The 20,505-nt window shown below is 47.1% G+C and overlaps 1 protein-coding gene across 1 annotated transcript; it reads left to right on the top strand.

Annotated features, from left to right (window-relative positions):
- Positions 1-8,952: 8,952 nt before the first annotated feature.
- GRP (gastrin releasing peptide) lies at positions 8,953-20,289 on the top strand. The gene is given in 4 exon segments (XM_060120699.1): positions 8,953-9,091; positions 15,103-15,337; positions 20,125-20,168; positions 20,171-20,289. Coding segments are annotated over 4 exon segments (537 nt in total).
- Positions 20,290-20,505: the final 216 nt, after the last annotated feature.

Genomic DNA, 20,505 nt, shown 5'->3' with positions numbered 1-20,505 from the left:
GAAGGCTTTAGAGAAAAAGACTGAATTCCCCCAAGCAAAAAGGAATACTGCCCGCAGTCTGCCTTTGGACTCAGCAGCTCTTCCCTGGGTCTTCAGCCTGCTGGTCTACCCCATCAGATTTGGTCTTGCCAAGCCTTCGCCATTAATTCTTTAAAACCTCTATCTATTGATCAATCGATCAATTGATATAGATATGGATATCTGTGTGTTTGTATCTGCATATATAAACACATACACACATCCTGTTGGTTCTGTCTCTCTGGAGAACCTGACTAAAGCAGACAGGTAAGACAGAGCTGTGAAATTAGGTAAAGCTCTAGGCTCTCAAAGTACAAGTTGCTGCACAAGGGCTAGCAATGAAGAGTTGTGTGCACCACACTCCCAGGCTTCTAATGCCAGCTCCTTGACCATGGACACGCGCTTACATTCTCTAAGACTCTTCCTCCCCGCAAAAGGGAAAAATAAAATCATCTCTTCATTAATAAGCATTAAATGAGATATTGATACAAAGCAATTCTCACTTTAGCATAGACGATATTGACTACAAGAGGGTTGCACAGTTAAGCTTCTCGACTTCTGGAGCACTGCTCTTTGCCTGTACTTGGATACCTATATAGTATCCCCTCCTTTGTCTTAAATGACAACCAAACCGTCCACACTACTTTGAACTTTAAGAGGACCAACACTAAACTTGGATTCACATTCCAATTTTGGTAGAAAGGAGTATTTAACTTATCAAATTAAAACTTCTTCGTATTGTATGAAAACAGTTCACTCGAGTGTGTATCTGTTATTTATTGGTCATCAAAAGAGCACTTTGCCTAAAAGAAAGGACTGACAAGTGTGCAAAATGTATACAATCCTTTGTGAAATTGTAGTTTATCATTAGTTTGTATCTGTAAGTTACTGTTATAAATATTTCCTGTATTTTTTACTGTTATAATATTGGTGCTATGATAAGTAGTCTTAAGCAACTTCCAGATAGTTCATTTGAGCTGACCTATTACCGTCATCACTGCTGGCAGCGGGCACTCATGCCCCATGACACTGCTCTACCATCAGGACCCACCTCTTCCCCCGTGTTCCCAGGGGGCTGTGCCGGGAGGCTCCACGTGTGTACATGGCTCACCAGACACCCTCGTTTCTGCGGTAATGTAATGTGCTGGTCTGAATACCTGGGTGCCACAGCGCTAGATGCCATCAAGGGGAGTACGAGAGAGAGACAAATGTATGTTGATTCGATAAGTCAAATCAGATTAAACTAATGGAATTTCAGAGATTTTCCTGAATAATATTTTCCTTATGAACTTGCTACTAAACTCGGTTGCAGCCTGGCCTGCCTGGAGTTGAGAGACTCTGGTCCGGAGAAGTTGGCAGGCTGGGGGGACGGTGATTTGGAGATAACCCCATGTCACATGTGTGCAGTTGGCTCTTCACACAGAGTTTATAAAATGGTTCACATTCATGATCTTTTTTATTCTTGTCCTTACAAATATCCAGGGGAGTGGCAGGATGAGGAACACAGCCTCTGTGGATAGGTCCTTAGAAGAAAGAACCAGAGTCGCTCAAGCCCAGAACTGCCCTGCCCTTTGTACCATCACCAGCTCTGCCCTCGGCCTCCTGCTGCCTTGGTGCTCAACTCTCTACTACCTGAGGGGTAGGGGCAACATCTGAAGCCTTCCAGCCTTCCAGGCACATTTGACCTGGCACAGGCGGCTGCTTGCACAGTAGCTTTCATTTCCCCAGGAAGCCAAGTGACATAGGCATATACCTGTGGAAAGTTCTGGAAAATAGTGCCCCTTGCTCACTGGATCCTCTGATCAATGCTCAGCACCCGTGTCTCTCACTTTCTCAACTTTAAAGGGAACACAAAAAGATACATGCACCCTTATGTTCATAGTCGCACTATTTACAATGGCCAAGATATGGAAGCAACTTCAAAGTCCATCAAAAGATGAATGGGTAAAGAAGATGTAGTACGGGGCTTCCCTGGTGGTGCAGTGGTTGAGAGTCCGCCTGCCGATGCAGGGGACACGGGTTCGTGCCCCGGTCCGGGAAGATCCCACATGCCGCGGAGCGGCTGGGCCCGTGAGCCACGGCCGCTGAGCCTGCGCGTCCGGAGCCTGTGCAATGGGAGAGGCCACAACAGTGACAGACCCGCGTACCGCAAAAAAAAAAAAAAAAGTAATAAATAAATAAAGGGAACACTGGAGGATGTTTAGATCAGTCAGGATGGGAGAGGAGGCGCAGTCCTTGCATCTGAGTGAGCGTTGACTATACAGAGAATCTCTAGCGACGAGAATGCGGCAAGCACGATGGGGTCTGTAAATATGAGGGGGTGTCAGGAGGACCGGGCAGGGCAGAAGAGGACCACGTGATCCACACGACGAGGGGAAGCTAGAGAGACACTATGAGGAAGTAAGTTCACTCTAAGGAAGAGTTTTCCAACATCAGTAGTCTCCAAAAATGAGAAGTGAGTTCTCCAGCACTGGAGACGTTCAAGTGAGAGCACAGGAACACCTGGCAAGGAAGGAGTTAAGGATGAGAAGTTGGGCTGGGTCAGCCCCCCAGCAGGGGGTGATTTTCCCCCACCAAGGAGATACTGCAATGTCTGCAGACTTTTAGGTTGTCACACTGAGACATGCTACTAACATCTACTGAGTAGAGGCCAGGGGTGCTGCTAAATACCTTACAATGTCCAGGACAGACCCCACAACAAAGAGCTATCTGGCCCCAAATCTGAACAGCGCTGAGAAACCCTGGAGTAGATAAACTGGAAGTCTGGAGCCTAATTTAATATTTTTAAAATAAATTTATTTACTTATTTTATTTTTGGCTGCGTTGGGTCTTTGCCACACGCGGGCTTTCTCTAGTTGCGGCAAGCGGGGGCTACTCTTCGTTGAGGTGCGCAGGCTTCTCATTGCGGTGGCTTCTCTTGTTGCGGAGCACGGGCTCTAGGCATGCGGGCTCAGTAGTTGTGGCTCGCGGGCTCTAGAGTGCAGGCTCAGTAGTTGTGGCACTCGGGCTTAGTTGCTCTGTGTCATGTGGGATCTTCCCGGACCAGGGCTCGAACCTGTGTCCCCTGCATTGGCAGGCAGATTCTTAACCACTGCACCACCAGGGAAGCCCCCAAGGCTGGAGTCTAGGGTAATCGCCCCTGCAATCTGTCCAGGAGCTCAGAAGACCATGGAAGGTAATAGTGAAATGCCAGAAATAACTGGATTTCAAGGAAGATTGCAAAGTAGGATGTTCACGTTGACATCAGAAATATATTTGCAGTTTCAGACACTGAGGGCTACATTTTGGGACTCTGGCCATCCCTGCTATAGCCCAAACTATGAGCATGTTATTCTCCAAAAAGCAAATTTATATGTTCCCACCACTTCCACCCACTTCCACGTACAAGTTGCAAAACGATGTCTACAGATCTAGAGGTGGGTGGGCGTGGGGTGGGGAATAGCTGAAAACAAGCAAAGGGAGGAATCTGCAATGAGGTTTCACCCAAATACCTCTAAAAATTATTCCCAATATCTCCTCTAAAATTATTTTAATATACTTTTTATCCTTCTGGGTGATGAAATTTATCGACCCCCAGAAAAGTCCTGTAAGTACAAAGAAACTCATTTTTGCCAGACTTATCACACTCAGAGCTTGAAAATCAGATGGCTCTGAGGTTGACTCTTGACTCTGTCAGTTACCATTGGGTCATTGGGCAAGTTAGTTAACCCTCCTGTGCCTCAGTTTCCTCATCTATAAAACAGGACAAATAACATCTATGTCATAGGACAGCTGTGAGGGTTACACGAGTAAGTGCACAATGCCGGGTCCATGCCAGATGCTCACTGAGCGGCAGCTGTTATTCGTGTGATTATCTCTGGAAGATCTAAATAGCATGTGACATTGGGGTTAGGCGCATTGAGCAAGAAAATTATGCCGTCTTGACACTCACACCTGAGATAAAAATTAGCTTGCCCTGGGCTTCCCTGGTGGCGCAGTGGTTGAGAGTCTGCCTGCCGATGCAGGGGACACGGGTTTTTGCCCTGGTCCGGGAAGATCCCACATGCCACTGAGCGGCTGGACCCGTGAGCCATGGCCGCTGAGCCTGCGCGTCCAGAGCCTGTGCTCCGCAACGGGAGAGGCCACAGCAGTGAGAGGCCCGCGTACCGGAAAAAAAAAAAAAAATTAGCTTGCCCTAATTATAGTTCTCCATAATTATTAATTAAAACAAATAAGTAGCTGTCAGTCAACAGACACACACCCTAGGGAGGGAGATATTACCAATTTATAGATGAAGAAACTGAGATGCAGATGCTAAGTCACTGGCCTGGTAACATAGTAGCTCCTAAGTGGCAGAGGCAGAATTAGAACCCATGCGCTTGCAGGACGCCAGTGTCTCCTTGTTCCTTTCCATTTGCCTTCACAGCCTGCTTCCTTGGCTTTGGACTGGATCTGGGGATCTTGGAGCATCTCACTGCAGCAAGACCTGTCCTCAAAGCCTTCATAGGCACCAAGGTATAAATGACCAGTGACAGCAAAAACAGCCCCCTAAACCTTAAGACTCCTAACCTAGACTCCACTTAGGACAAAGATAGAGACGCATGTGCTATTTTCAATATTTCAAAAAGCCATACATTGGGGGAATTTCCTGGCAGTCCAGTGGTTAGGACTTGGTGCTCTCACTGCCGGGGCCCTGGGTTCCATCCCTGGTCAGGGAACTAAAATCCCATAAGTCGCGTGGTGTGGCAAAAAAAAAAAAAAAAAGCCATGCATTTACCCCTGATGAAGCAAGATGCAATGTTTCACTGATTTAAGCTGGAATGACATCTACTCTCTAGGTAATACTGGTGACTTCAACCTGATTAGAAATTCTGATGGACAGACAGTTCCTATGTCTTTGATGAGTAAAAATGAGAAATCTAAGCAATATGGCTTGTTTCACGGTAAAAAGTCCATCAAAACCTAAACTACGTGGAAGAGAATAATAAAAAAAATGCCCTTACTTGGACGTATATACACTACCAAATATAAAATAGATAGCTAGTGGGAAGCAGCTGCATAGCACAGGGAGATCAGCTCGGTGCTTTGTGACCACCTAGAGGGGTGGGATAGGGAGGGTGGGAGGGAGACGCAAGAGGGAGGGGATATGGGGATATATGTATATGTATAGTTGATTCACTTTGTTATAAAGCAGAAACTAACATATTATTGTAAAGCAATTATACTCCAATAAAGATGTTAAAAAAAATGCCCCTTCCAATGTCTGGGAGTCACTGAGCTAAAAAGGAACAACAGACGTCATGAAATATCAGGCACAAGACAGCATGTGCCTGAGGATCTGGGGAGCAGGGCCGTTGTGTATGATACCCACACCTTCTTTTCAGGGAACACTGTCCTGCCCAGAGCCCTGTGGAGTGGACGCTGCCACTATGTGTCCTAGCCTCTATAAGAGTGGATTGGACACTGTGGACTCACTCATCTTCAAGCTGTTGGGCAATCTAGAACACGTATAGCTGGGTCACAATAATGAGCTGGGTCTCTCGTGTTTCTCTCCTGGAAACCAGGAGTTGGGGAACTGAGAGGTGGAGGCAGTTTCCAGCAGAGGTGCAAGACAGGAGGCCAGGACCCCAGCCCACCCCACACAGGTGCAAAAAATGTCAGTGAAATAACATGGCTGCTGGCTACATAGATCTTTTGTGGAAATAGCTAAAGGGCTAAGATCCATTTATTATAGAAAGACTAGACTAAACATTCCCAAATGGGGAATCCAACGAAGGGGTACCCTAATTTGTGCCACAGTGATAAGAGGGTGCAATGCCCCCCTGAGCCTAAGGGGTGCTGGTATGGTAGTTAGCAAGAGATTCTCTAAGGGACGTAGAACTCTGGGGCAGAGGAGACGGGCCGGAGACCCAGTCTTTCCTCTCCATGAGGGGAGGTTTTACTTTATTAAATAAAATTTGTAAGACCTCCACGTGCCTGAGGCACCCTAGGCTGGTTCTGTCTGTTTATCAGCCGTCCATCAAACTCCACTTACTCCTTCTTCCGCAGCGGTGCAGTCAGAGCCAGGCGCCTGACTGATCATCAGGGCTACAGCTCCCAGCCTCTCTTGCAGCTCCCTGTGGCTGAGTTTTTACCGATTAAAATATGAGCAGAAAAGATGAGTGGTACGTGTGGGCTGGTATATTGAGAGTGGCGCGCCTCCCCGTTTGCCCTGTCATGCCAGCTGCTATCTAGGCCATGCAGGCAGGGACAGTACACTTAGTGCTAATTAAGTGTGGCCCATGCATCAGCTGCTCATCCTTGAACCGCTTGTAACCCATCCACAGCAAGATAAAGAGCTTACGCCAGAATGCAAATCAACAGCACTAAATGCAAATCATTAAACACAGCGTTCAGCTGACAAAGCAAGATATTCTCGATGAAGGAAGCAATGCATTGATTTACATCCTGACACAAGCTCCTTATCTCCTTACAGAACATCCCTTTGGGGAGCAGAGCACTAGGGAGGGGTAGAGGCACAAGAAGGAATGAACCCGGGTTCCTGAATATCTACGGGGAACAGAGCGCTGAGCTATAACAAAGAAGGGGAACAAGTCATCCCTATCTGGCAGGGCTGTGGTTAAGATTTTAAAAGCGATATGAAAAGATACCCAGCCAGGATCTACTGGGGCTCATTCAGTACTGGCTGAATGAAACCTGCAATGGGTTCTTTCTCTAACTTGTCACAATCCATTGTCTTTTCTGGTTAGAGGACTGGACTCAGGCTGCTATACCTGGAGGACAATGCAGCATTCACATCTCTTGAGTCCCTGTTCTGTACCTTGGACTGGGTCAGACACTGTGGATTCAGCCCTGAGCAAAGACTGACACACTCTCTGCCCTTGTGGGATGCCAAAGCAAATGACACGTCTAAGCCCGAGACCGGCTGCAGAAAGCCTGTAGACTAGGGTGCTTAGAGCAAGAGCTGAAGTGAATGGAGGAACCTGGGTAGCTCCTGGTCTGCTATAGACCCCAGAGTGTGTTGCCTGAATTTGCAGAAGAGTTGCACTTTCTGTAGAGCTGTTCCCACACTTCATTGTATTTACAGTCGTTTTCCCTTGGTCTCATAGTGGGAAAAACGTCATTAAAAGATTCTAAAATAATCTTGATTAAACTAAGGGGAAAGGACATTTTTCTATAACTTAGTCTGGAGAGATAAAGGTTTTCCAAAGGCCCAAGGTTGCAAAAGCCATTTAGACCCAAGCATTTCTTAGGTTAGTTGTTCATTCATCAAATCGTTGAACACCACTGTGATCCAGGCTCTTTGCAGACACACAGGGGAACAAGCCCGAGTCCCTGTGCTCCTGCAAGCTCATGGCCAAGTGGGAAGTGGGAAGCCTAGGTATGATCACCTGACTGTGGGACATGTGCTTACTAATGAGCAGAGCCTGGGAACCCAGAAGGATGGAGTCCAAGCCAATTGTAGGCTTTTTTCCCCCTTGATTTTCACTTGGGGTATTCCCTCAGGATAGTATTACTCTATTGCTTGGCTAATAATAGTGATCTTGAAATTAGCATTTAACCTTCTAGCCAGACACATGCATGGAAATACTCTTCCAAGCCCAAGAATGCCCAGTCATGCAATAGGCACATATCCTCTAAGAACGGCACAGATGTATTGAATCACCAGATATCCCGAAAGATGTATGATTTCAACCTAATTGGTATCAACACCCAGTATTGACATGGAACACCAGCGGGAACCAACCAGCGAGGCAATTCACCAGCACACGGTGAGGAACTGGCATGCGGGAACACACCAACACAACCCCGGCTCTGACAGCCGAATCGTGGGCAACCGCATCCTACCCGCTTCTATTCACTGTTGCATTGCTATGGTGCCCACCCCCTTTGTATCCATGGCATTGACAGCCTCGGGAGTTGGGCCGGTGACCATTCCTCGTATCTGAGAACAGAAGGAGAAGGGGAAGGTTGGGCAGCTCTAGAGAAGTGTGTAAATGGCAGCTTAGGGACAGTTTGAGCTTTCTGGTAGAGGCGGCCTAGGGAAATCGCCGCAGAAGCTTCTTCTGTTATGTGGATGCCGTATGCTGGTGCAGGGAACCAGGAGTATAGTAAAACTATTGTTAGTATTGTAACTCCGATCACGTTACATGTGTTTCCTGCTCCAGCCTCCATCGCACCCTACAAGCGGGCAGGGACGCCTCCGAAACCCCGGGTGGGGTGAGGGTCTTGCGGCGGTGAAGCGGCGGCGCTCTGTGGGAGGGAGCAAAGGTCGCGAGGTTCATGGGCAGGGACCGCGAGGAGGGAGGTGGTCCACAAAGGGGGAAAGTCTGAGAATCAGAGGTGCTTTGCATTCCGGGCTCCGGTCCCCTCTAGCAAAGCCCAGCCTAAAAACATCCATCCTTGGCGCACATCCCTCTCTGTCTCCCCCACCCCAGCTGCGCCCCTCGCCCCTGGGGTCAGGCCGCGGGGTCACTGCTCCTCCTCGAAGGGCCCGAAGGCAGCTAACGCGGGAGGCGCCCCGGTGAGGCTGGGGAGGGAGGAGTTCCCTAAATTGTGCTGGAGCGAAGGCGTCGAGGATAGGAAGAACTGACCCAGGCTGGGGAAGGCGGACGGGGCTACGAGGGAGAGAGAGAGGGGAAAATGTACGCTCAGCCTGTTCATCGCTCGGCAGGAAGATGGGTGATTTTCGGAGACCGTTGTCCCAGCGCTCCGGCTCGCTCCAGGGAGACGTCAGAGCGCTGGGGTCGGCGGTGGAGGATCCCCCTGCGCCCCCGCCCGGGCTTGCATATAAAGTCGGGGCGTCGTGGAGGCTGCAGCAGCGGCGCTGGCGGCGGCGGCGGCGGCGGCGGCGGCGCTCCTCTGAGGTCCCGGTCCTCCCGTCTCTCCTCTGCGGTGGAAGCGCACTCTCCGCCCAGCCTCGCCGCGGCGCTCCGAGGGCTTCCCGCCGGGACCATGCGCGGCCGCGACTTCCCGCTCGTCCTGCTGGCTCTGGTCCTCTGCCAGGCGCCCCGGGGACCGGCCGCCCCGGTGTCGGCGGGCGGAGGGACCCTGCTGGCCAAGATGTACCCGCGCGGCAACCACTGGGCGGTGGGTGAGTGTCCGGCGCGTTCTAGTCCTGGCGGGACCAGCCAGCCGAGGGGGCCAGTCTCCCCATCTCTCAGCTTTTCTGCGGCTCTGCGTTGGGGGCTGGGTTTTGCTCCGACCTTTCCACTCAGACGCCAACCCCGTTCTCCCAAAACTCCACCCTGCCCTTCAGTATCCCGGGAAGCCGTCGGTCCCTCGGCAGCCTCCGGCTGGTCCCTCGGTCCTTTCCCGCTCTCTTCCCTCCCCCGCAGGACACCCGAGCCAGCGCGCAGCTCTCCAAAATCCCAGCCGTACGCGGAGATCACCCTCCCTCCGCATCTCCCAGCACCTCCTTTTATCCGTCTAATCACAACCCTGTCTGGCACGGTTCTCTCCCTGAACAATTTTGGGGAGCTGGGTCCCCGAGCGCGTCTCGGAGCCCTGGTCCAGACTGGCGGCTGCGCCTTTACCCCCGACAAAGCCACAGGTGTGGGACACGGGGCGCAGCGCCCACCCTGGGTTTCAAATCTGTTTGGCAATCAGCGCCTGAATCCCACCTCTATTGGGGGCTCGCCCGAATTTCCTCAGTCCTTCTTTGCCTTGCAGCGATTTTCTTTTCCCTGCCCTTTTGCCCAACCCTCCCTCCTTCCATCCGGCAGGCTCGGTGCTCCGGGAATCACACCTGGTCTCCACGCTGATCCCGGGTCTCTGTCCCCGAAGTCCTCGCTTTTCTCCGCCTCTCTTGACCCGAGACCTCACGCTCTCCCCTAGCTCCTTCCCTCTTTCCCCTGCCTACAAGTCCTGCTTTCCAGGCACGGGCTTGCCGGGGCTCTCGGCCGCGCCGAGCAGAGCCTCTAGCAAATGTTGCCAAGCGTTCGACTTCCTCAGACAGCTCCCCACACAGCCATCTACAGCAGCCCTAGCCTTTCCCGGGAAGCCGGTCGGTCCCTAGAGAGATTTAAGGCGGGGTGTGTGTGTGTGTGTGTGTGTGTGTGTGTGTGTGTGTGTGTGTGTGTGTGTGTGTGTGTGTGTGTGTGTGTGTGTGTGTACGTGTGCGTTTCACGATTTCCTTAGTCATCTACTTAGAAGTAGGGGAGGGTGTGTTGGAAAGATACTTGCTAATTCAACTCTCAGAGGATTTACAGGCTCTCGGGGTGAAGACTAGGATGAATTTAGAAGATGGGGTGAAGCTAGAACTGCGCGTCCTCAGCTCCTGTGCACTGTGTAGGTTTCCCTCAGAGAAATGGAGCGCTCTGGGTTGCGATAGAGTAGTTTTCATTATTACTGAAAGAATCATTTGCCAAGTCTTGGCAACCCCAGGGATGAAAGTACTTGTCATCTTTGAGGGACACCCGGAACCCAGGAGCCTGGTATAGAGAGGAAGGGTTGGGATGGGTGAAAACCCTTGCACTTCCAGAGAGAAGGATACTTAGAAGATGTTAAAGAAGCCAAACCTAGAATGGAATCGATGCTTAAAAAGGGCTCCTGGGAGTTTAGATCAAGTGGCCATTGTCCAGTGCGGCCAGCGGCCAGTGGGCTGGGAAGGTGGAATGAAACTTCCAGATTTCCAGCCTCTTTTGCTCATCCATGTTTTTGTACTAAATATATATATATATATGTGTGTGTATATATATATATATATTTTTTTTTTTTTTTTTTTGTGGTACGCAGGCCTCTCACTGTTGTGGCCTCTCCCCTTGCGGAGCACAGGCTCTGGATGCGCAGGCTCAGCGGCCATGGCTCACGGGCCCAGCCGCTCCGCGGCACGTGGGATCCTCCGGGACCGGGGCACGAACCCGTGTCCCCTGCATCGGCAGGCGGACTCTCAACCACTGCGCTACCAGGGAAGCCCTAAAAAGACTTATTGTTAATGTAACCCTTGCAGGCTAAACGCAGGACAAGAGAGTTAGCTGGGAAGCTATAATCATGGTATTTCTGATGCAAGCCAACGTGATTCCAGAGCACATCAGTCCCCAGGTCTTTCGGGTGTCGGCCATTTCATCACCCTTCATGGTGGTACTTGGGCATTCCCAGCCCCAAAGTGTACTGACCAGTGACACCTCCAAATTGTCTTATTCTCTTATTTGTTCTCAAACACACTTTTTCCTTTTTCTCCCTTGACTGTGCAGAGTTGATGAAGAACAAGGGAAAGAGGGAGGTGACATAGAAAATTGCATTTAGATTTAAAATGACATTGCAGTTGCACAAGTTTGCTTTGGGTGGACATGCCCTCTGTTGGAATGCGAGCATTCATAAGCATGAAGGCCATGTTAGATTTTAAATTGAGGTTTCTGCCCTAAGTAAATTCCTGTCCTCCTCAGTCACTGAAGACATGGAGGTTAGTTTTAATTAAGGTTAGTTTTAATTAATGCAAACGAAAGCTACATATTGCTGTCTGTGAAGAAGCTGTTAGCACAAATTTGCAGGTTTGTTAAGTGAATGGCTTCTTCCAGCTGAGAGAAACATGATGTGGCCATGGAAAAACAAGTTAACAGACTGAAAACGTAACCAATTCTTATCTGTCTCGATGTTCATGGAGATGTTTTGTGTGCCATGAAAATATAGGTCAACACTAACACTGGTAACTATCCCCTGTGCACCCATGAAATGTTTCTGGTCGTGGTTCTAACTCTGATGTGGAGCGTGCCGTGGAGGGTTGAATGCTGAGCACCAGTGTTCAGCTGCAGAATGGTGTTACATGATTGTGCTACCCGAGCTACTGTGAAATACAACTGAAGTATCACTCCAGAAAAACTAGCTCTTAATACTCAACACTTTCTGTCTTAATGGATATTTTCTGAAGTTAGGATAATCTTCAAGTATGGAGCTCAAGAAAATTCTTTTCTGTTGCAAACCTGCCATTTTAGTGGTATTTTTAAGTGATTAAAGAGGACAAAAGCTTCCCCCCCACGCCTGGCAAGGTTTTATTTTTTTCAAGTGCCTATCTTTTGATCTCCATTATTATTATATGGATACATAACAAATGATGATGGGAGAAGAGATGGAAGTGGGCATAGTGTCCACGTTGCCATGGAGACGATTATTTGGTTGACATTAGCATTAGGACCCAGGGAACGTGTGCTTCCCTGGGACGTTCTAGATGGCGCACTTTCCTTAGAAAAAAGAAAAACATCTGTGGTCTAGGGGAGGGAGTCTGAACACCCATCCACCAAATATGCAAATACTGAAATTCAGTACAAGGTCCCAAAGATCTATGTTAAATCACCCACAGAATGGAGGCCCATTTTAGCGTTCCATTGTAGAAAAGTCACAGAATTCTTCAAGCATGACAAAAATGAAGTTATTTGTAAAAACATCTCCATCATCCCTCTGCTTCATTGCCAATAACGCCTTTCTCATTTCCAGCATCCTAACCAGATGATAGACAATGACCGAGGACAAGAGCAACTGAGGTTATTACTGGGAGCATCAGATTCTAATCCCACTTTCCCATTATCATGATTCGATTTCCTCCATATTTCTAAGCCAAATGATTTGCTACTTCCTGGGAGGTTGTGGAACATAATCATTGTGATGGTTAAATGCAAAGTTATTTAGTAGATATCTGGGTACCAAGTTCACCAAGCAGATAAGTGAGGAATCAGTTTTTCAAGATTCCAATGCTTCAGTTGGGACAGTGTCCTTAATAGAGTCTTAAAATTGTGTGCAGTGTCAGGTCCTAAGTGACTTGGCAAAGCTCACACTGCAATGCAGGAAAACCTCATTTTCAGGCTCCCCAGTACACACAGAATTAATTTTTCTGAGTTGCATAACTGAGTCATGACCTAGTGATATATGATCTCCATTCCTTTTGATAATATTAGAAAGCTTTGGCAGACCTTATCCTTATTTCCAGACCCCAGAATGATTTCTAACTGCCTTATATCCTTGGGAAGTTCAAAGACACTTCAAAGCAGTATAATATCATAGAGTCTGGACTGTGAGCTGATTTTAATCCCAGAATCTTTACTTGCATGTATGTGACTTTTGGCCAGTCTCATTTTCATCAAAGTTATTACAGTGTGGATCAAATGAAATAATCTGCATTTAACATCCTGTGAACTGTAAATACACACTCAAGCAATAGAGTTACTGTGAGGGCTTCTCTCTTGGTGGACAGAACAGCTGGGAAGGGGCCCCCTTCCATTTGCAGTGACTGAGGTCTGCCACGTACTATTTTCTTTTTTTTTTTTTTTTTTTGCAGTAACTGGGCCTCTCACTGTTGTGGCCTCTCCCGTTGCGGAGCACAGACTCCGGGCGCGCAGGCTCAGCGGCCATGGCTCACGGGCCCAGCCGCTCCGCGGCATGTGGGATCTTCCCGGACCGGGGCACGAACCCGTGTCCCCTGCATCGGCAGGCGGACTCTCAACCACTGCGCCACCAGGGAAGCCCTGCCACGTACTATGTTCATGATGCTTGCCTTACATCTAATGCCAGTCAACACTGGAGCCACAGAGAGCTCCTTCCTTGTGAGCTTTAAATCAAAAGCACCATAGTTTTACCAGTGTTAGAAATTTGAAAGTGCTATAAAACCCAATTACAGAGAAATGAAGAAAATCAACTGAAGAAAGTAAATAAGATAATGTGAGTATATTCAAGCAATGGGCTAAAATGTAAAGAATACAGACCTTCAATACCATACCCTTCTGACCCTAAGGCTATCCCCATTTGCATACATGAATTTCCATGTTTTTAGTGGTTTGGCCTCCTGCACAGCAACTTTTATTTGTTTATATGGCAAAAGCTCATCTCTGGAGCTAATGATAAACTTTGGTGACCATTTTAGACCTCCAAGAGAAAATTCTGCATTTATATGGCTGAAAAGTGTTGGCCAAAACTTGTCTTCAACCTGTATTTCATTACAAACTGTAATTTCTAGGTACAATTTCTAGGTGCAATTTCTAGGTTCAGTCTCAGCTAAAATTCTAAGAAAGTTTAAATGAAAAATTCCTTTGCTACGTTTGTATTACAGGTAAGAGGAAAGCAACACCTTTTAATTTATTTATTTTAATTAATTAATTTATTTTTGGCTGCGTTGGGTCTTTGTTGCTGCGCACAGGCTTTCTCTAGCTGCCGCGAGCGGGGGCTACTCTTCGTTGTGATGCTCGGGCTTCTCACTGCGGTGGCTTCTCTTGCTGTGGAGCACAGGCTCTAGGCGCTCAGGCTTCAGTAGTTGTGGCATGTGGGCTCAGTAGTTGTGGCTCGTGGGCTCTAGAGCAGTTGTGGTGCACAGGCTTAGTTGCTCCACGGCATGTGGGATCTTCCTGGACCAGGGCTCGAACCCGTGTTCCCTGCATTGGCAGGCGGATTCTTAACCACTGCTCTACCAGGGAAGTCTGAGCAACACCTTTTTAATCACACAAAGAAAAGCACGGAGACTTTTCTTTTCAGGAACAATTCAAGATTGACTGGGGTAGATGTTCGAACGCCATCATTCAGCTGGGAATAGAATTCGGTGCACACAGAAATGGTGATAGAATTTTAGATATGGAAGGTTCTTTCGATGTCATCTGGTCCAACATGTTCATTTTATTGTTGATAAAATTGAAGGTTCGGGATGCTAAATGACTTGAGAGAGGTCACCTGGCTAGTTAGCAGAGGGGCTAGGACCAGACCCAGGGCTTCTGAGTTGCAGTTCTGAATTCTGTCCATTCATTAGGCGTTTTGAGCACGGATCAAAATCTGTCAGTCGTTTATGAACTATCTCCTAATAAGGTCAATAAAATGCTATTTATTCCACATTTAGGAGAAAGCAGCACAAACACAATTGGTGCCCTTTTTAATTTCTTGTTCATTCATTCCCCTGGGTTAAATTTGTGGCATTCTGTTTTTGTTGGGGTTTTTTTGAACCAGAGTATATGCCTTGTTTTATTTCTTTATGAATGTGGCATTGAATTTTTTTTAAATTGAAGTATAATTGACATACAAAATTATATAAGTTACAGGTGTACAACATAGTGATTCATAATTTTTAAAGGTTATACTCCATTTACAGTTATTATAAAATATTGGCTATATATTGTTTTTGTTTTTGAACAGGACATTTAATGGGAAAAAAGAGCACAGGAGAGTCCCTGTATGTTTATGAGGGAGGGAGCCTGAAGGAGCAGCTGAGGGAGTACATTCGGTGGCAGGAAGCTACAAGGAATTTGCTAAGCCTCCTAGAAGCAAAGGGGACCAGAAGCCATCAGCCACCTCAACGGGAGCCCCTGGGCATTCGCCAGTCCACCTGGGATCCAGAGGGCAGCAGCAACTTTAAAGACGTGGGATCGAGGCTCAAAGGTATAATGAACATACTGGGGAAGTGGGAGTGGGGTGAGGAGGGGTCGGGGAGGTAGGAGGTGTTTGGGGAGAGTTGGAAGGAGGGGAGGTTTGAGCAGGGAAGAATAAAACTGTTCAGAGGTAAGACTTCACAGCAACTACATCGGGCTGACATCAGTACACACTCAGAAAATGAGTGGCCAATCCTCATGCTAGCTTTTCTTTTCAACATCATAAATTATTTTTCCTGTTAACACATCAAACTCCAATTTAGGAGTTTTGTTAGCAATTGTGCATTGATAGGATTTTTTAGCCTACCAGACCCTTCCAAAATAATTTGATAGTGAGGCCATAGATTATTTGAGTTGATATCTGTGGATCTATAGATATGTGTTTTTTAAATTTATTTATTTATTTATTTATTTTTGGCTGTGTTGGGTCTTCGTTTCTGTGCGAGGGCTTTCTCTAGTTGTGGTGAGTGGGGGCCACTCTTCATCTCTGTACACAGGCCTCTCACTGTCGCGGCCTCTCTTGTTGCGGAGCACAGGCTCCAGATGCGCAGGCTCGGTAGCTGTGGTGCACGGGCTTAGTTGCTCCGCAGCATGTGGGATTTTCCCAGACCAGGGCTCGAACCCGTGTGCCCTGCATTGGCAGGCAGATTCTCAACCACTGCGCCACCAAGGAAGCCAGATATGTTTATTTTTGATGAACACTAGTGGAAGGGCCTATTCACAGAAGCTTTTGGAAGAGAGCATTCCTGTTTGCTACTTTTGATGCAAAATAGTACTCCTTCATATTTGTTCCAACATTACCTAGTTCGGGTCTCATCCTAATATTTCAAAACTTGGTGAAAATATCTCAGGTCAACTGATCTGTTCAGTATATGATTTTATAGAGGATAGGGGAAAAGAATTATAACAAATTGGCATTGCTTAGATACAAAGACAGTAAATGAGATAGAAGAGAATAAAATTTATAGGAAGAAAGCAAGGCAACTGAAAATAATGTGATTCTCATTAACTTTTAAGAAGTTTCCATGAAATTTATGATAAAAGGCAAAAATAATCATTACAATACTCCTAATAATAACAACTGCTAGTTTTAGTATTTTTTATAATCCAAGTACTGGGTGAAACACCTTACCTTCATCCATTTCCTCGGGTAATGCTCACAGCAGTCTTAGGAGAAAGATTCAGGAAGATTCTATTATTCTCTCCATTTTAGAGGTGAGGAAACTGAGACCAGTTGTGCAGCTTTTCAAGGGAAAAGCCCGTGCTGTCTGCCTTGGCCAGTCCACTGCCATGTGAGGCATCTTCTGGGAATGGTCCTCATTTATCTTAAATATGAAGGATGCAGGATGCAGTGCAGCTTTCCCTCTCGATGTTTCTGCCAATAAATAATATTGTGTTTCACTCACAGACCTTGGAGAGTTCACCATGTCCCTCTTTCATGGTGGGTAACTCTGATTGATGACCCCTTAACAGAGGCTCAGGGCTGGCGTGGCCAAGCCTCGGATGGTTTCTCCAGAGGGAGGCTTTATGTGTCACCACTCTTCGGTCTACTGTGGATTCTCTGTGCTAAATGCAGAGCAAAAAAAAGTTCCTTTGTTGCATTAAGCACCTAGAGAGAAAGTCTCTGGTAGCCTTTATTCAGAGAGAAAATCAGGATTCAATCAAGCAATACAGAAATAAGTATCAACTTTGTACAGAGCCCTGAATGACTAATTCTCTTGTCCACACCCTTGTCTGTGAATAGATCACGTGGTTCTAAAGGCTCTCGGAATTTGTGATTGACTTCTTGAGCCCCGGCTGGCCTGGCCTATTCTTGGCCAAACACTGAAATGGGGCTTCCCTGGTGGCGCAGCGGTTGAGAATCCGCCTGCCGATGCAGGGGACACGGGTTCGTGCCCCGGTCCGGGAAGATCCCACATGCCGCGGAGCGGCTGGGCCCGTGAGCCATGGCCGCTGAGCCTGTGCGTCCGGATCCTGTGCTCCACAACAGGAGGGACCACAACAGTGAGAGGCCCGTGTACCGCAAAAAAAAAAAGAACTAGCAGCAGGGATTTTCAGAGGCTGAGGACTTTTCTTAAACTTAAAAAACTATCCACATATACTCCCCTCTCCCGTTTTAGTAACAAAACATCAAGTCCTGTGGCCAAATCTCCCAGAGCTGTAGTTAGAAACTGAGCATCTTCCCACATTTTGATGACAAAGATATTTACTTGATTCAGAAAAGGTTCATGTAAGTGCGCACTGAATCTAGACTACTATGTCACAGCAAACAGGAAATGTTTAGCAACAATTATGGCCAACCATTTTCAAGGTGAACCTAAATCTTTTAACGTTACCCTTCTCACAAAAGTTAATGGAACTTTTACCCTGTGGTTTCTAGAACATGAAGCAGTGCTCAGCTCAGCTCCAGGCCCTGATCCATAATCCTGGATGCGGCTGTGGACTGTCCTGAGTTTCAGTGAAGGCTGAGGTTAGCCTTTGGGTTCCTTTTGTAGTTGGGACCCAGTTCATTGTTTTTTGAAGCCTAGGATTTTTTCTCTTATTTGGCGAGCATGAGGAAAGGGAACTGGGGAATGCATTGCTGAGGGTTTTACGGAAAGGAAGTAAATGTACAAATTTGCTCTCACTTTTAAGGGAGAGATCCCACTGTCCCATCAGATCAGTACAGAGAATAGAAAGGTTCTATTTATTAATATGTGAAATGCTCCAACGGAAGCTCCAAATATAGGGAAAGAGTAACTAAAAAGCTTCTGATTACCCTGTTTCTATGAAGGCGGGGGCCAGCTTCCCTCTGCTGGCTCCCACCTCAGAAACAGTGCCTCCCAGTCACAACGGCCAGCTTCAATCTACACACAATAAATGCTGGAGAGGGTGTGGAGAAAAGGGAACCCTCTTGCACTGTCGGTGGGAATGTAACTTGATACAGCCACTATGGAGAACAGTATGGAGGTTCCTGAAAAAACTAAAAATAGAACTATCATATGACCCAGCAGTTCCACTGCTGGGCATATACCCTGAGAAAACCATAATTCAAAAAGAGTCATGGGGCTTCCCTGGTGGCGCAGTGGTTGAGAGTCCGCCTGCCGATGCAGGGGACACGCGTTCGTGCCCCGGTCCGGGAGGATCCCACATGCCGTGGAGCGGCCGGGCCCGTGAGCCATGGCCGCCGAGCCCGCGCGTCCGGAGCCTGTGCTCCGCAACGGGAGAGGCCGTATGGCAGCATCTTCAGGCAGCCTGGCGACCCTTAATAGTGCAGCCTGGGCTCCTGGAGAAAAATGAAGCTAATTGGTCTGTGTGGGAATTGAACCCCAGGCCCTGGCTTCATTATCACCTGGTCAAAACAATGGAGCCACAGAGCAGATAATAACTGATCTGAGAATCTCAGTAATTCCTTTATTAGAAACAAATGGCTGGTCTGGACGTTGGGGAACCTGAGTTGCCAGAGAATCTTGGAAAGTGTAATAAGCTCTCATCTGGATGAAAAGTGTTTTCTCATCTCAGAGAGTAAAGGGTGCTACATGGGAACAAAGAAGTGTTTTAAAAGTAGAGCTACTTGGGCTTCCCTGGTGGTGCAGTGGTTGAGAGTCCTCCTGCCGATGCAGGGGACACAGGTTCGTGCCCCGGTCCGGGAAGATCTCACATGCCGCGGAGCGGCTGGACCCGTGAGCCATGGCCGCTGAGCCTGTGCGTCCGGAGCCTGTGCTCCACAACGGGAGAGGCCACAACAGTGAGAGGCCTGCGTACCGCAAAAAAAAGAAGTAGAGCTACTCATTCTTCCTTCAGTCTTAGTCAATTTGAACAGAAGCCACAACAAGCCAACCACAATGCATTTAGAACTGGCAGAAACCCCGATTGCCTCCTCCTCCCAAGTTGCCCACGCAACTACCGTTTACAGTCATGGGTTTATAATACTGAATTGTGTAGTTCATAAACTAGCTTTGATTTGTGGGATGAGGCATTGCCAAAGAAGCAAAGTAACAATTAAGATCCCACATTCCTTAGCAGTCTCCCTACCCAGCTGCTACTTTAGTAACAAATTCCTGGGGATAATACATGTAATTGCCAACTTTGGTCAAACTACACCTGTGTAAATGAACTTACGAAACAGAAACAGACTCACAGACATAGAGAACAGACTTGTGGTTGCCAAGATGGGGAGGGGGTGGGGGAGGGATGAATTGGGAGTTTGGGATTAGCAGATGCAAACTATTATACATAGAATAGGTCCTACTGTACAGCACAGGGAACTATATTCAATAACCTGTGATAAACTAAAGAGGAAAAGAATATGAAAAAGAATGTATGTACATGTATAATTGAATCACTTTGCTATACAGCAGAAATTAACGCAACATTGTAAATCAACTATGCTTCAATAAAAGAAATTTTAAAAAATAAGGTTTTCTTTAAAAAAAACATATATATATATATATATATATACACACACACACACATATGTAGTCATATCAGAACACAAGTTAAGCTAATATAACAAAAAGACCCGAAAATATAGTGGCTCCCCAAAAGGAGGAAGTTAACTTCTCTGGGGGACAGCTGTTGTTCTCAAGCATTAACGTGCTCAGAGTCATCTGGAGGACTTGTGAGAGCACAGATGGCTGGGTCCCATCCCCAGAGTTTCCAGTTCTGTAGGTCTGGGGTAGACCTAGGAATCTACCTTTCTTCCAGTCTCCCAAGTGATACTGATGGTTTATTGGGATGGATTTCCTTTTAGCATTAGACTTTGGCATCACTAACTACGTTCGCTTAACTCTTTCTAATATTTTTTAAGTTGGTGGACTCTCCAGGTTCTCAGCGTGAAGGAAGGAACCCCAGCTGAACTGATACTGACAACGGTGGCCTCCCTCAAAGAAGCAAAACAAAATCCTCAAGAGACTGCGTTCTATGGGCATCAGTTCTACTGGGTCATCAAGTTTCCTTTATGCAAAATACTTAACTATTCTTGTATCTTTCAACTTTGACTGAAGTCATGATTTTCAAGCAGCATCTTCTGGTTTGAACTTGTTTGCTGTGAATAATTGTCCATAAAGAGTGTTCCAATTAATGTTCTTTACATCTGGGCTATTTGTCTATTAGATTCCAGTCCTTGCTCCCATTCACAATAAAAGCTTAAACATATTGTCCAAAAGGCAGGTAGTTTTCTTATTTCAAT

The sequence above is a fragment of the Lagenorhynchus albirostris genome, chromosome 14, assembly GCF_949774975.1.
Source record: "Lagenorhynchus albirostris chromosome 14, mLagAlb1.1, whole genome shotgun sequence".
NCBI lineage: Eukaryota > Metazoa > Chordata > Mammalia > Artiodactyla > Delphinidae > Lagenorhynchus > Lagenorhynchus albirostris.
This window is presented reverse-complemented; position numbering and strand designations above follow the sequence as displayed.